Here is a 16,192-nt window from a genome sequence, read left to right as displayed (position 1 = left end):
TTTGGCAGGATCATGAATCAAGATGCAGACTTGCTGGTATGTATATTGAGGGAAGGTTAAGAGAGTGATAGAAGGCGGTGCGGCAGCAGATTGGAGGACGGTCGTGATGTTAGATCGTGGGTGGGTTGTGGATGAAAAGTTCAAGTTGCAGCGTGGCGGGCGATTTATACACAACCAGATTCACTTCAGTCTGGCGTCGCGCCGCTTTCCCATTCACAACCACAACAATTGCAACTTTGTGAACTCGTTGTGAAAAAAGCCGAAAATGGGAAGTGTTAAAAAACAACGCGAACGGAGCGCAAAGAATCTTGAATGGGGCACCAGCAGTGCGCTCGGCGAATGCCTCGAACTCCGACTACGCTCCAGAACTGCCAAAATACTTGATCATGTCCGCAATATTCGACTCGTCACGCAGAGGCTCGATGGACTGCTGAGCGGAATGCTCAATGTCCTTGGAGCGGCGCAGGTAGTAAGCGCGGAGAGCTTCGAGCTCATTGAGCTTGACCTTGATGCTCTCCCGAGTCTCCGACAGCTTCTCTTCGGGTGATGCGACTTTCGTACAGGACGCCGACAGCTCTTCGACCGAAATTTTGTTGGGCTGGCTTTGCATCATTGTTGATATGTCCTACCATGCAGTACTAGAAGAGAGAACAATTTACAAAGCAATGGGGGTCAGTGAAGAATGTGTCTCGAAAGTGTTGGAACTGAAGGAGCCTTCTGCCGTTGTTCCACCAGGCTTCCATCGCAGCTCGAAGCAGCCTATCCCACAGCCCTCCAGATGCTCCACCCCGTGCCCATGTCTTCTCACTGCTCCTCTCCGTGATTGTTGTAAGAGGCCGTTTCCATCTCCTCCGAGACGTCGACGACCATGTCTTCCGCCTTCTCGGTGAACCCGTCGAGCTTGGAGCGGTTCGACTGGCCATCCTCCTTCTCCTTCATCATGCTGACCAAGAGAGCTTCGTCTTGTAGCATGCCGAGCGACTGCTCCGCAAGCTCGTCGAGGTCTTGGTTGAGACGCTGAAAGTGGGCGCGCTTGGCGCTCAACATGGCAATCTCGGCGCAGACGGCGCGCTGGAGCTTGGTGATCTTTTCTTCAAGCGCCTCGATCTTAGCGTACGATTCTGCGACCTCGTCGTTGTTGGAGTTCATGGTGATGGAGATGTGTTTCTAAGTTCCAGCGGCGTCAGAAGCTGTGCTGTACAAGTGCAGCGATAGAGGGGACAGGTAGATATACCTTTGGGGTAGGCTTTCTTGGATAAAGGTTTTCGAAAGGTTTCGAGGACTTTTAGTCGTGGGAGGTGTTGGGTGGTGCGAAATTCTGGAGTCGCGGCCTGCGGGCGGTATTTATACGCCGATGCCTGCATTCACTTCGCTCCGCCGCCTGAGTCTACCTGTGCTCGCTCGCCAAACACAACCACAACTCACAAATTCAGTCGAAAAGTGACCTTGCAAGCTTGTTGGACAGCCTTGGCCACTCAGTGGCGGCAAGACTTCAGTTTTCTAGAACGGAGCGATTACCCCTGAATTGCCTCCCGACCAACCATCACGGCCAAAGACGCGTTTCTTTCCCGAGAAAAATGTTCGACAAGCATTCAAATTTGTTGCGATCACTTTGATGGAACGAATGACGTTTCTATTGACAAGGCGGAATCATGAAGCCATCTACCGGCCTCTGTACGGGCTAGTCTGTTGGCAGTGTCTTCACTTCTCATGATAGACGGCAAACGACTCGAACAATCAAGATTCTCAACACCAAAGTTTTCCTGTTGACACAAAAGACACCTTCGTGCTACTTTCCGACCACAGACACATTTTCCCTGACACATCCGGCCCGAAACACCACCTCCGTACTCCACGTCGACATGCAGCCATCTTTCCAACACACGCCCACACCACGCATTCCAACGACCCCCCAGACCTTTCACCTTCTATTGCCTCCCATGAATCCCCCCTTCAGCTTCTATGCACCCTCCAACCCCACCATTATCCCTCAACAGTATTGAAAACCTGCTCGCGCAATCCCTGACACTTGACCTCAATCAAACCCACTATATCCTCAGCCCAAAACAGCAACTTCGCCATTTCCTCAACGCCCGCCTTAGCCTCATCGAGCGCAGCGACGTCGAATTCAGCAGCAGCAATAGTAGTGGCGTCCGGCGTCTCGAGCTCCTCCAGCGTCCACAGCGCCTGTCGCATGACGTCGTGCGCGGCGCGCAGATCGCGGGCGCAGGTGTCGTTGAATGACGGGGCAGCTTTTACGATGCCGGTGTTTGCTGTGTGTGTGTTTTGGTTGTCGTCAACAGCAGCAGCGGCGGCGGGAGAGGATGAGGTTGTGGGCGCGTCGGCGTCGACAGCGGTGGTGACCAAGATGACGTCCGAGTCTTCAAGCAGATGCTCAAAGTTGAGTTCAGCGCTACGCGCATCGAGACGCGCAATAAGGTGGCACAGGAGGCCGGTGCCGTGGTGCAGCATGAAAGACATGCGGTGGAGCGGGTTGGGGATGGCGGAGATGAAGTTTGCGGATTCGATGGGGGCGAGGAGGGCCATTGAGCAGGCCTTGATCTTGGTTTTGTTTGGGTGGAAGGCGGTGAAGGAGTTCCTTTGTTTGGGTTTGGTTTGGTGCTTGTTTGGAGAAGTGTGGGAGGTCTGTTGATTGAGCTCGTTGGGCGTTGTGACGGGCGAGTAGTGAGGTGATTGTTTGTTTTCTTTGCCTGGGTTGTTCGCCGTGAATATCAGTCCTATGTAGAAAAGTAGAGGAAGATGGAATGGAAATCAGTCCGCCGACTCGATTGAGCTGGATACTCCCAAAAATGCACACTGTCCCGTCCGCCTTTGAACACCGTGAGTCCACCACGCCCGTCCATTTGTCAATCTTATCCGCCATTCACTTCCTCCCACACACACTTTCACTGACTCTCTCAAAGCAGACCTCAAACCAACTCCTGCTGCTCATCCGCCGACTCCTCTTCTTCTTCTTCGCCACCATCCTCATCGTCCAAATCGCCCTCACCCTCACCACCACGCCCCTCCCTTCTCTCAACCACAACGGGCGCCTCAAACAGGCCCTTCTCCGCCACCCTCGAAAACATAGCCAGCACCCATTCCGCATCAACCCTTCTCTCCTTGTCCTTCTCCACCGACAGCATCTCGCGCTCGACCCGCTTGCGCTCGCGATACAGCCGCTCGTAGCCCCGCATAATATCCCAGCGCCTGGCATCCAGCTGCAGCGCTTTCATCGTGTCCGCGTCGTCAGAGCCAGCACAGGCCTCGCTCGCCTGCGTCTGTTGTATCTGCTGCTCCCGCGCGCGCTCAAACAAGCGCGCCATGCGCTGTCGCGCTTTCGCCACGTCGTTGAAGGCGCGCGTCATGCGGGCGCGGCTGGTGGCGATGAGGCGGTAAGCGGCGAGCAGGGCGGCGTTTTCGTGCTCGATGCGGGATAGGATTTCTGTGTAGTCGGACAGCACGGCGAGGAATTCGGTTGCGAGGGTAAAGTGGCTGTTTAGAGAGTTGGTTGGTTTGGTTTTGGTTTTGTTGACGGTGGTATGTTCGGTGGTGGCGTTTGGGATGTTGGAGATGCTGGGGTTTTCGGTTGTGCTGGTGGAGATGTTGACTGTTTCGGTGTCGCTGGTAGAGGCTTTGGTGTTGTTGTCGTTGTTTGTTTGCTGTGTAGGCTGCTCGCAGTTTACCGTAGGTGGATGGTCGGAGGAGAATGTAGATATCGAGTTCGACTTTGAATAAGAGGTGTTGGAATCCATCTTGAGCACTCGCTTCCGCTTCCTTGCAGCTGAGTCGTCCACCTGGTAGCAATAAAATGATATATCAATCAAGACGAGAGCAGTAGATCCGCTGAAGATGAAGATGAGGATGAGTGGAGAGAGAAGAAGAGTAGAAGAAGCAGCAGGCAGAAGGCCAAAGTATATAACAGCAAGTTCACGGACCGCCCGGTCATTGCGCCAGTCACTGGACCAGATCACGCATGTGAAGCTGTGAATAGAGCCTCCTGATTTGCTCAGGGGTATCGCGTTCGCATGTGAGCGTCAGGGGGCAGGGGCTCTATGTGGCAGCAGCGCAGGCGAGCGCGTGATGACATGTGTGGTTTGCTTGAAGGCAGCAGCGGTGTTGGTGTTTTCGTTCAGGGGCATGTGAGTTGCGCTCACTTGTGTGTGGTTATGGTGTTGTGAGAGCTCCTGTTGGGGTTCGGAATGCTAGGGGGTAGATAGACTGATGGAGTGACTGAGCGATGGCGAAGCTTGAGATGGCGCAGGAGGTCAACCTCAACTTGAACACATCAAGATAGTCAACGAAGTCAAGCATCAGATCATTACATTCATTCATCGAACAAGTCTTCAATAGGACGTACATCTGCGAAAGCACGGCAAGACGAAACCAACCAAGAAGCAAAACCAAGCAAACACGGATATCTCAGCACCACTCTTCCCACTCCCACCTACTCCCATTTCCCCTTCACCACACCCACCAACCCCCCTACTTCTTCCCACCAAACCACCCCTTCCCCTTCCCCTTACCCTTTCCCTTCTCCGCCGCCAAAATCTCCACCCCAGGAACTGCACCACCACTCAACTGCTCACCCGTAGTAGCGCCCTGACTCGGCACATACCCACCATCCTCATCCCTGCCCTGCCGCTCCGCGCGATTCAGCGCCTCCTTAGACACGACGTCGCCGACAGGGCGCGCGACGCCGTCCTGGCCCAGCTGGTCCGCAGCCGCAGTGTTTGCGGCGTCTTGCAGCGCGTCGACGTCGTCGTTGCCGGACACTTTGGTTTGTGAGAGGTGGTCTGATGATGCGCATTTCGTCAGTTTTCGACATGGTCGAAGGAGGATAGAGTGGAGTGGAGTGGGGATAGAGATGGGGATGGGGATGGACAAGCGCACCTTTCGCCGCGTAGCTCGCCTTGTTGTCCCGCGTAAACAGCTTCAGGTACCAGTCCTCGAGCCACGGCACCCAGCGCTCGTACTGCTCGTTATATTTGCGCTTGCTCCACTCCATGGCGGCGGTGACGAGCTGCTTGAATTGCTGGATGGCGGTTTGGTAGGTCGGCTGCTGCGGCGGTGGTGTTTCTGAGTCTGATGGGGAGGAGGAGTCTGGCAGAGGAACCCGCGGCGGGAGCGTCAGTGACATGGTTTCTTGCTTTTCGTCTTCTTCTCGTTCTGCGTGTTGTGCGTGTGCGATGCTCGAGGCGAGAGAAGTGAAGCCGTGCTGTCGTATTTCGGTATCTGAAGAGCAAAGAACGCTGCGATCCGCAAAACTGCTATTGCCAGGGTAGAGCGGAGGGTAGGAGACGAGGAGGACCGCGGGGAAGGGGTGCAGATAGGACATTTGACTGACGGCTGCTATCTGCCTGACACCAGCACCGCCAGAAAAGAGAAGACGCCAACTGACTCACCTCTTGCTCGCACGCAACCAACGGCTACTGCTCGCGCGGGAAGGAACACAAACACGCGGGCGTGCCTGGGTAGAGACGCGTGATGCGCTGTCTGAGTATGGGTGGGCGCGACAACGGTGGGTGCGAGAGGGATCGCGCCGGCGGACGGTGCGAAAAGACGATGGTGAAGGCTACCTAGATTAGGAGGGGGACAGGAGAGATGTGAGTGAGTGAGTGATCCGCCAGGGCCTAGTCACGTAATAAGCGCACGCGCGGTGTGAGCGACGACGAGAATCCTGGCGGGCGACCGCTGGACGAGGCACATGGCAGATGATGCGCCGCATGGTGTGGTGGGTGAGGTGGGCTTGACGTCAGTCACGTGGCCGGCCGCTGTCTCAAGCCAATCGAGACGGCCTGCAACCCAACCGCCGTCGACGACAAACCGCCAACTAAATATCTCAACGATAAGGCCAGTCTGCGTGGATCGAATTGTGGAAAGATCGCTATTGTGACGAGTCATCCAACCGAAAAAAGCAAAAGGGACCAAAACGTCATGGACGAAACCGTGACATTTCCTTGGCTGCTGCTGCTAACTCCCGAAAAAAAAAACCGCACAAAGACTAGGCCAACACTAAAACAACACAACACGTACATCTCATCCCGACATCTCGCGTGCTTTCGTGAGAACACTTCCCAAAAAGTGCATTGTGAATGCATCAGGCCATTTTGCTTTCCAAAAAAGGGAGGCTCCTCCAGTGTTCCACCCAGCAAACATAGCGACATGGTCCATGGACTTCGTCAAAAACGTTTACCGACCGCGTGGAAAGACTGGTCCGACTGCGCCAAGATCCCCAAAAAAGACTTCGCAGGTCCCCGGCTCTTCTCTCACTCAACTCCGCTACTTGACTTCTAATCCAATGAAAAAGAGACATTGCCGATGGGCTGCTTTTATATCTACAACCAAAAAGAGACCAAGGAAAATAGAGAACGTCATAGCTTAGAAATGACTGGATGTCATGTGGTGGTACAGGTAAAGGAAATGCCGTATGGCAGACGCGGGATGACCCGGGGGTTGCGAAGAGTTGGTGGATGGCTGGTGCAGCGGGATGAGCATCTGAGATGCGTTTGAGGTGTTGTTCATCGAATCGAAAAAAAACGCCAGAACACGAGAGCGCCGTTCGTGGGAGGCGTAAAAGAGCCAGGCCTAGGAGCGCCGTACAATGCTCGAGGAACGCCAAGAGACAAACGGAAATGTTGAAGAACATGCGTCCAAGTGGGAGGGGGTATGAAAGGTGGTTGGTATCAGGTGGGTATCGGAGAGACAAGGAAATTAGGTGTCTGGCCGGACGAGGTGTTGGCCTAGGAGAGAGGACTTCAAGTGTCCTGACGGAGGCGTCGGGATAGGCTCAGCGAGCGCCCTCCAAAAGGCAGGCTTGAAGCTGTAGGAGTTCGGGGGGTCGAGCTGGAGTAGAGGCCTAGTCTTTGTCGGCGCTCGTCGCTGCCATACCCGTCCGTGTAGCGAGGAGCTTCGTTTGATGGCGGCGTGTATTTGCGTTCACCGCGGTCACGAAACAAGAGGCCGGAGCTGGACGGTTGCTGCACGCTTGGCTGCTCTGTTGCAACTGTCCCCGATCTCCTAAGAGAAGTACTCGTATGCAGCTGCGCAACCGAGGAAGCGCCGTCTGGCAAAGGGACATTGGAAGTGTACTCTCGAGACAAGCGATTGCGATTGTTGGTGTTTCGTTGGACAAAGTCTGTCGAGGCGCGCGAGGGAACGCGGAGGTTGGAAGTCTCTTCCTCCTGATTCGGCGCATCGTCATTGGTGACGGTAGCTCGGCGAGGACGAAGTAGGCTGGAGCCAGAGCGTGGCTGGTATTTTCCCGATTGTTGAGTTGGCGTTGTGCGGTCCCGGTCTGTGCCTTCGCGTGGGCTGTTTCCAGCGCTCCCAGTCTGATTGCCGAGCAGCGTACTGGCCCGACGCGCTTCAATGCGATGCAATGCGCGGCTCGGGCTGTTTCTGGCCATCTCTCCATCAGGTTCTGCGCTCCCAGCTCTTGAAATTGGTTGATGGTATTCCTTTTCGTCACGGTCTCCATTGATGTGAAGGCTCCGTCTTCTCGAGGACACAACCATTGCTGGAGACTTCAATGGCGGACTCTTTACACTCTGCGTGCTGTCGCAAATCGCAATGCAAAGATCTGTGAGATTCCGGCACATGTTGTCGGCCTTTCGTCTGAGCTGGCGATCGGATGATTGTACACCGCTGGCGACAGAGACGGCAGAGCTCTGGCCAGCATTTCCCGTCATGGCCGCGAGCTCCAAAGCCTCAGTCGCGGTATTTTCCAAAACTCTGTAGAGCGCAGGTCCGATTTGATCCTTGCATTTGGCCAATGCAGAGTGCAGCAATGGGTGGCTGGCCGCAGCAGCCCCTGCAACTGCGCCAGATACCGTTGTTTCTGGCGGCGATGCACCAGCAACCGACCTTTTTGCTTGCTTTGGAGACAAAATGACAGATGTCGCCTGGGTGGTGGCCGTTCGGGGTCGGCTGACCGACTCGACTCCGTTCATCATTGCGGCACCGGAGCTTGGGGGAATTCTTCCGGTAAGCTCCATCTTCTTGATTCGAGACTTGAGGTCGTCCAATTCGTCCCAAATGGTCGATACTGCAGTGGTCGACTCGAGTGAATCGGAGCCGTCGTTTGTGGCTTGTTTCTCCGGGCGTTCTTGTCTGGACGTGATTTCCGGCGAGCTTTCCAAAGAGGCCGACGGCTGGGTTTGGCGCTGGGTGTAGCCAATGCTCGAGTAGCGGTACTTGTTGTTGCTTGCAGTCGATCCCGACCTTATGCCGTCCCCGATGGATGATCTTCTGCCCTGCAAGGCTTCTTCCTCCCTTGATCGTCCTGATAGTCCAAAGGAACGGACTCTGGAGTTGTCGGCCGGAAATGATGCCGTAACACCCGATGGAGGCTCCCGGGCTGACAGCGGCGCCCTATAAGAGGGCGATGGCAGCTGAGATACCCGCCTGTAATGCGACTGCATTCGCGTTTCGAGCGTCGGCGTGTTGGCGTCGCTTTCGGTTGCGGATCGATCCAATGAGTTTACAGACAGCGACTGACGGGTCAAGCGGGCGATTCTCGACTGGTGTAGCCGTTAGCAAGCGGAGACTGTGAAACGCTCGGGGGATTCGACAGTAGATATGGCTCCCTTGGCCAAGATCGCTCACGCAGACGAATCAGGGCAGGCGACCAAGGAAAAGGCGAGCTAAAGGGGCTGTGTATCAATGCAGACCATGGCGGGCTTGACTCTGACCAGGGTGAAAGTAGTCGGGGCTTGCCGGGGATTAAAGTGGAAACTGCGCATTGACTTACCTTTCTGCGCTCAAGCTTCACCGTATCGTCGTCTCCGTCTTGTTGTGGGCTGTCCTGGGCAATGTTCAAAAACAAGTCCTCCGAATTTGATGGCTTTTCAGCACCCGAGCCAGCTTTGCTCTGCTCGGGCTGCCCATTGTGAGAGCATGCAAAGTCGTAGTCGGACTGGTTGTCCGAGTCCATGAGCCCCGAGATGCTTCTCCTTCGGTTTACGTGTGGCAGCGGGCTCGTCGCGCGAGAGACGGGAAGACTCTTGACCCTACCGCTCAGAGGTGTAGGTTTGTCTGGCTGTTGCGCGAGCGCGGCTTGGCTGGCCTTGCGCGCGAGTTTGTAATTTTGGTAGGACGAGGTGAAGGTGGGCGTGTCGGGAGAGATGACGGCAGAGGCAGAGGGCACGCGTGGAGACGGGTGAGAGACTCGCAGGACGTTGTTTGATTTTCTTCGTGTCAAGAGAGCGGCGGGCGGTCCATTCGAGGTCGCTATGCCATTTGCGCCGAGCGAAGTGTGTGGGCGGCGTGGGCCGGGGGACAAGAGGGAGCGCCTAGAGGGTGGAGTGGCGTCTGCGGGCGAGTTTCGCGAGGACGAAGATGGTGGCACGGTCAGACGAGACGGGCGCGTCGACGAGGGAGTCGAGGATTGGGTTAGAGGGGAGCTGTTGCGGAGGGTGCTCGGTGTTGGTTGGCGGTGTTCCTGAGAGAAGCGGTGCCGAGACGCACTGTTCCCCTGGTTGAGGAGGCGCCGGGGCAGGTCTTGGAGCGAAGCGAAGCCGGATGGCGGAGTGCGCGGGTCAAGGCGAGGCTGTGGAGAAGACAAGCTGGATCGTGGAGACGCTGGAGAAGGGCTTGGTGAAGATCTGGACGACGACGAAGTAGCACGGAGAAGACGGCGCAGGGAGCTGCTGCGTGCGGGCGGCTGCGGTCGTTCTGGTTTGGCGTGAGCGTCGTCCATTATCCTTGTCGCTCAGTGCGTTGGCGAGGGGTGCACGCCGGGTCCAGGTCAGGTCAGGTCTGGTCTGGTCTGGTCTGGTGTCAAGAACAGCAGGGCCAGGCCGAAAACGAAGAGTGGAATGCAAACACCAGGGCAATCAAGAGGCAGAAGAGGAAGCAGACGCAGAAGCCATCGAGTGGGCGCCGTCTGCTCTCGCGGCGGGCGTCAGGAACGGGTTGCAGCGCAGCGACCAAGGCTAAAGCAATGCCGTGCAGCAGAGGCCGTCGCAGGTGACGGGAGCGCTAGGATGGATGGACGACCTGGGGCTCACCAAGAGGTGAAGAAGAGGAAGAAGAATGAAGGCGAGACAAGTCAGACCAAGGTGCGGTGTGGTGCGGTGCGGTCGAGCTGTGGTTTATTCTCTGCGTCTAGGTCTGGGTCTGGGTGGCTTCCTCCTGGCTGTCTGGCCATCTGCTCTAGTCGTCTCCTCCTCAACCAAAGGATTCAAGTCTCAGGTACCCGCGGGCTATGCGTCTTGACTGCTTGTCTGTTTTCTATTCATGTACCTATGCCAAAGACGGTACACACCTGTCTACTCGAGTTTCTTCTTGGCCCGTCGCAATGGCAGTTCTTCCTGCTGGCTGGGCGCGCTTAACCGTCGTACCGTTGTTAAAGTTGGCCGCAAAACGCGGTTGATGTTCGAAAAGGGCATTAGACTCTCCCTTTTTTCCGTCAACTGTCAAGCCTCTCATTCCTCCACCCCCATTGCCTTTGTCGACTGTCAAATCCTCGTTTGCTCATGTCAATCTCGCCAAATATCGCGAATTGCACTGCTTGGTCCGGAGAGACTGGTCCAAACCACAGTCGATACGAAAGTTTTCGCTAGAGATATTCGAGCAGCCGCACGCAATCACATCGTACAGCCTGTCTCGTGTGTTTAATTTCCAAGTGCATCGACAGACAGACAGACAGACGACAGTACTGCACTCACTGTACCTGGCATCATTGCAGCCTTGGTGCCTGGCGTGCTTCTTGGCGCGCACGGACGCAGCTTTTTGCCCGTCGCCTCGACTCCATCTCCAACACTGGACGTCGGTCCCCGTATCAGACAACCTCATCTATCCTCACCCCGACACCATGTCTACCGGTCTTTCAATCTCGCGCGCCCTTCCAAAACCCAAGTACACCGGTCATGATGAGGAGCTCCCAGCTCACGCCCAGCCCCGCGGCCCACGCGTCGTCGGCCCTGCCGAGCTCGACAACTCCCAGGTCGTCCTGAGGAAAACTGGCCCTCCGCCTTACGGCCAACGCACTGGATGGCGCCCACGCTCACAAGAAGACTATGGCGATGGAGGCGCTTTTCCGGAGATTCCCGTCGCTCAATACCCGCTGGACATGGGCCGCAAGACCGGCGGCAGCTCCAACGCCCTCGCTATCCAGGTCAACGCCGAAGGCAAGGTCAAATACGACGCAATCGCAAGGAGGGGTCACAGCGAAAACAGAATCGTCCAAGCATCTTTCAAAGACCTCATCCCTCTCCGCCAGAGGGCCGACATGGGTGAGCTCTCGTTGGAGCGGCCGTCCGAAGAACAAGTCGCCGAAACCAAGAAGAAGACGGAGGACGCCCTCGCAAAGCTGGTGTCAGGCGCTGTAGCAGCACAAAAACCAAAGACTGTCCAGGGCACCACTCGCAAAGCTCCTACCTACGTGCGCTACACGCCTGCGAATCAGATGGGAGACCACACGCAGAAGCAAGATCGAATCATCAAGATTGTGGACAGGCAACAGGATCCCATGGAGCCGCCCAAGTTCAAGCACAAGAAAATTCCGCGAGGACCCCCGAGCCCTCCTCCGCCCGTCATGCATTCGCCGCCGCGAAAGCTGACTGCCGAGGACCAAGAGGCCTGGAAAATCCCCCCGCCCGTCTCAAACTGGAAGAATCCCAAGGGTTATACTGTCCCTCTCGACAAGCGCCTTGCAGCCGATGGGCGTGGCCTGCAAGATGTGACCATCAACGACAAGTTTGCACAATTCGCCGAGGCTCTCTTTACCGCCGATCGCCATGCCAGAGAGGAGGTCAAGCAGCGTGCGATGATGCAGCAGAAGTTGGCCGAAAAAGAAAAACTGCAAAAGGAGGAGCATTTGAGGCAGCTGGCCATGAAGGCTCGCGAGCAAGCCAGCGGTGGGCGCAGGGGCTCCGGAGGTCGCGCACCATCCAGATCGAGGAGCAGATCTCCCTCAGAATACTCTTCCCACTCGGAAGGAATCGAAGACGAGGAGGCAGCCAAGGAGCGCGAGGCCATGCGTCGGGAAAGGCGAAGAGATGCAGAACGCCAACTGCGCCAGTCGCGCATGGGCACGGAGCGCCGTATCCAGATGATGGCGCGCGAGCAGAATCGCGATATTTCGGAAAAGATTGCTCTTGGTATCGCAAAGCCATCGCAGTCCGCGGAAACCATGTACGACTCGCGTCTGTTCAACCAGACAAGCGGCTTCGACACTGGCTTCAACGAGGACCAGGCCTATGACAAACCGCTGTTTGCAGCACAGGACGCCATCAACAGCATCTACCGACCAAAGGTGAATCAAGACGATGACGAGGATGATGGAGGCGAGACGTACGATCGAATCACCAAGACGAGTCGATACGAGGTCTTGGGCAAGGCAAAGGAGGGCTTCAAGGGCACAGAAACGGCAGATGTAAGTCATGTCGATCCGTTTTTCACCATTCTACCGCGCAAGACTAACACATCCAAGGAACGCGAGGGCCCGGTGCAGTTTGAAAAGGATACCGATGATCCCTTCAACATCAGTCAAATGATTTCGGAGGCTACAAGCGGTGCCGCCGGCTCGAGCAAGCGTCACGGAGCCGAACCTGATGGACGATCTTCCAAACGTGCGAGAGTGGACGATGACTAAGGAGTGTCTCAAAAAATCAGAAGCATTTTCAGCAGCATTCAAGATACCAGGAGCAGTGTAGTGAAGCATTGGGCTTGGTCAGTCACTCAATGGAGGGCGTTGGTTTGTACAAAATAATTCACAGCGATCATTCCAAGTCTAATGAGTGTCAACTAGTGCTGCCGTTGAACTGGATGCATCGTTGCTTTGGCTGTCGCCCATCACTCAGCTTGGCGTGGTGTCCATGTCTCCTTGGCCCAGAGCTTGGTACAAATTCATGGCGCATACGACCACGGCCTTCTTGAACGCCTCCGGTTACTACCTTCTGAGGAACCTGAAGGCCTCTGGATCATGCAACAGGCAGCTGAAATGCTCAGGATCCATTTCGCCGTCAAAAACGTGCAAATGCTCTCCTTTTCGCTGTCGGTACTCGTTTTTAATGCGACGAGTTGCGGCAATAAGCCTTGCTCCTACTCTGACAGTCCAATAATTTGCAACAAAAAAAAACGGCGTGCCACAGGCTGACACACCAGGGATCTGCCAACCAAGGCGTGCGCACCTTCCGGCAGAACTTTCGACCGCCTGCTCTTCCCTTCCTTCTTCTCACTCCAACACAACATGCCCACCTTGCAATGTTAACTTCAACAATGACATCGACACCACCCGCCAGCAGTGAGCCGTTTGTCGAAACAACAAGAGCAGCGTACACAGCTAACAAGAACAACACTGGCCGAGCAGCAACAGCCACAATGGATTGGATGAGATACCAAGACTGCCAAGGAGAGAAACATCTCGGAACGGGAAGACTTTCAACGGCCTGTCGTCTGCCAAAACGTGCTAACAGAATGCGTGGCTCTTCTGGCTTGCCCTGCCCGCTCACGGTCTGCTCTGGGCGGCATGAACCGATGCTTGAACTCACTGCGACCCACCGCACCGACTTCCTCAGAGCTTTCCTCGGTTTCAGGATCACGAACTCTCCTAGGTTACCGGCCATGTCTAGCTAAAATCGCCCTAGGAGCGGACGCGCTTTTCCTAGTATTCCCTGAGAAGACCGCCTGTCTTGGCGTGGCGTTCAGCTGAGTGGAAGCCACCAACCTCTCCGGACCCTGAAGTTTCGCTGGCTGCTGTGATTGGTCCACATCGCCTGCTAGAATCGCATTGTATTATCTCTTGGCCTTCACGATGTCGGACATCTGGTGTCGGTGGTGGTGGCTGATGAATCTGATGGGATCCTCCGTTTCAGCAACTGGATGCTGGTTGCGGCAGAGCCTGCCGCCGCCCTCAATCAACGCACATCTATAAAGATCCGATCGTGACCCGGGCCTGAGAATAGCCAGATCTTCACTTCAGAAAGCCCAATGAGTCCGTTCCAAGTTCCCTACATGGCCTCTCCGGCTCACCATGCGTCCGGAAATGAACGCATCAGGTACGTCTAAACCTCTTTCTATTTACTTCTTAACAAAGGCGTTCCTGGTCTGCCCATCGTTGGACCATTGGACTGACCAGATTTTAGGCTTTTTCCAAAATACATTCTCTACTCTGGCAGCCTGGTGACCCTCGTTCTACTGGCCATTGCTTTTTGGGCTTGCGGTGCTAGGGAGCCATTTGCTCTACCAGTCTCCGCTGGTCTTTGGGTCGAGAACCATACCAAAGAAAAGACTTTCATCTTGACACTCATTGGGTCTGTGCTTGCATACATAACGCTCTTCCTGCTCGACAAACTACTGCACTTGATGGTCAAGCAAAAGATCCAGGCGAGTACGAGCCTGGCTACCATCGAGGGTGAGTACATCCAGCCTTGGACCCTGAGGATACAACGAATTGACAATTTGCAGGTTGGAGTAAATTGTCTTACCACAAACTCTTTCTGGATGTCAAGAGCCCATACCTTGCCCTGTTCTCATTGGCCATGTGGATCACGGCATCTTCTCTGACTTCGGCATACACGACGCTGTTGACCCCAAAGCCCATCATTCAAAGCGTTGCACTCGCTGGATCCGAGATACACGTGCAGACGGACCAATTTGCAGAGTGGTACAAGGAGAACAAAGTCAAGGAAAACAATGACGACTTGACTACGTGTGGTTGGTGGGAATACACGAACCCTAATCCCACTCTGCCCGGGTCTGTCTTCTATACCTCGTGTGCTTGGGCGGTCGATCAAGTTGCATTCATGACTTCCGGAATGGTGAGCGCCTTGAGCACCTCACTCTTGGAAAATAAGAACAACACATACGTCACGTACACCCGAGTGGCCGACACCGTGTTTGACGGCTCAACAGGGGGGGTGCTGCCTATTGGTAGACTCGGAATCTTGGCCTTCGTGGACGACGTGGACTACGCGCCGTTCTCGGATGATCACGCCTCCTTGAGCTACACGCTGCTTTCGGACCATTACGCCTCCCTGAGCTACAACTACACGCTTGAGCAGCAGGGTTTCTCCGTCGACATATCATGCAAAAATACCACCGGACAAGAAAGCCCCATCTCTCGCAGTGACGAGGAACCGACGAGTGTCTCAAATGGATACGATGACCAAACAATGGGCTTGTACACATTCACCTACGACACGACCGAGTGCGTAAACCCTCTGAGAGAGAACGACACGTTTGTGACGCCCCAAAACGCCAGCATGGGTGTCTACATTTGCATGGGGGACGATGCCGCCGCGCAGAAATGGACCTTGTACCTGCGATCTTTCGGCACCTATACAGACGTCTTTGGCAACATGACATGCACAATCAACCCGTACTTGACGACCAACAACGTCACGTACATGAATTACGGGGGTATGATCAAGGTCGATTCGGTGCGGCCACTGGAGGGCTCTTCGTCGAAGGTCCCGCCTGAGATTCTAGAATCTATCCTCCACGCCCTCATAGACCCCTACACAAGCACGGTGCGTACACCCCAGCCCCATCTCCACAGCAGCCAGCGCGTGCATGGCGAGCTCATCCCATCCCTCCACAGTCATGACACGGCATACTAACGCCGGCAGCAGGGCAACGCCTTCCTCGACGCCGTCCTCTCGGTCAGCGGAACGGCCGCCAGCCTCACCGTCGACGCGTCCAACATCATCCCCATCTTCGAAGACGCCCTCCGCGGCGTCTTCGAGTACCAGGGCACCATGGCGCGCATCCGCTACCGCGACCTCGGCGCGCACGCCCTGACGCGCGCCGCCATCCCGGGCTCCCTCAGCGCCTGGCGCCTCGGCTGGTCCGGCTCGCCCACGTCCATCGCCACGCTGCTGCCGCTGCTCACGTTCGTCCTGGCCGCCGCCGCCTGGTACTGCCTCGAGGGCCTGCGCGCCGACAGCCGCCACGCCACGGCCTGGGACCCGCTCAACCCCGTCTGCCTGGTGGCCGCGGGCGCGGCGGGCGGTGCCGCCGGTCGCCTGCCGCAGCTGCATGGCAAGGGCGCTGCTGATGAGAAGGATAAGTTGGTCAAGCGGTATAAGGTGCAGTTTTGTGGCGATACGGGGCTCGTTGCTGATGGCGGGGTTTATGGGGGTGGGAATGGGGGTGCGGTCGTGTATGAGAGGGTTGCGGCGGAGGAGAAGAGTGGGTTGATGGGGGGCCAGCACTAGAGAGGGCTGGATCGGGGTGGGGGATGTAG

At 56.0% G+C, this 16,192-nt stretch overlaps 5 protein-coding genes across 5 annotated transcripts; 2 read left to right on the top strand and 3 right to left on the bottom strand.

Moving 5' to 3' along the window:
- Positions 1–2,738: 2,738 nt before the first annotated feature.
- J3D65DRAFT_127688 (uncharacterized protein) lies at positions 2,739–3,863 on the bottom strand. Its single transcript, XM_066793863.1, has one exon. The coding sequence runs from the start codon at positions 3,753–3,755 to the stop codon at positions 2,931–2,933; it is 825 nt and encodes a 274-aa protein (XP_066651576.1). The 5' UTR covers positions 3,756–3,863; the 3' UTR covers positions 2,739–2,930.
- Positions 3,864–4,485: 622 nt separating this feature from the next.
- Positions 4,486–5,008, bottom strand: J3D65DRAFT_559486 (uncharacterized protein; the record flags this gene model as incomplete). Its single annotated transcript, XM_066797410.1, has 2 exons — positions 4,486–4,796; positions 4,894–5,008. 2 exons carry the CDS (start codon positions 5,006–5,008, stop codon positions 4,486–4,488), a joined length of 426 nt encoding a protein of 141 aa, XP_066651575.1.
- Positions 5,009–6,527: 1,519 nt separating this feature from the next.
- On the bottom strand, positions 6,528–9,969 carry J3D65DRAFT_127541 (uncharacterized protein). The gene is made up of 2 exons (XM_066793861.1): positions 8,753–9,969; positions 6,528–8,522 (listed from the first exon to the last, which is right to left on the bottom strand). The coding sequence occupies exons 1-2, from the start codon at positions 9,698–9,700 to the stop codon at positions 6,759–6,761; spliced, it is 2,712 nt and encodes a 903-aa protein (XP_066651574.1). The 5' UTR covers positions 9,701–9,969; the 3' UTR covers positions 6,528–6,758.
- Positions 9,970–10,816: 847 nt separating this feature from the next.
- J3D65DRAFT_560042 (putative transcriptional regulator Cwf13/SkiP) lies at positions 10,817–12,598 on the top strand (the record flags this gene model as incomplete). The annotated part of the gene is made up of 2 exons (XM_066797445.1): positions 10,817–12,379; positions 12,437–12,598. 2 exons carry the CDS (start codon positions 10,817–10,819, stop codon positions 12,596–12,598), a joined length of 1,725 nt encoding a protein of 574 aa, XP_066651573.1.
- A 1,155-nt stretch (positions 12,599–13,753) lies between these two features.
- J3D65DRAFT_127676 (uncharacterized protein) lies at positions 13,754–15,775 on the top strand. The gene is made up of 3 exons (XM_066793862.1): positions 13,754–14,003; positions 14,091–14,359; positions 14,413–15,775. The coding sequence occupies exons 1-3, from the start codon at positions 13,936–13,938 to the stop codon at positions 15,564–15,566; spliced, it is 1,491 nt and encodes a 496-aa protein (XP_066651572.1). The 5' UTR covers positions 13,754–13,935; the 3' UTR covers positions 15,567–15,775.
- The last annotated feature ends 417 nt before the right edge of the window (positions 15,776–16,192 follow it).

Source organism: Phyllosticta citribraziliensis, assembly GCF_038025025.1.
Source record: "Phyllosticta citribraziliensis strain CPC 17464 chromosome Unknown J3D65scaffold_12, whole genome shotgun sequence".
In the NCBI taxonomy this organism is placed as follows: domain Eukaryota; kingdom Fungi; phylum Ascomycota; class Dothideomycetes; order Botryosphaeriales; family Phyllostictaceae; genus Phyllosticta; species Phyllosticta citribraziliensis.
Note: the sequence above shows the minus strand (reverse complement) of the source record. Positions and strands in the feature narration are given on the sequence as shown.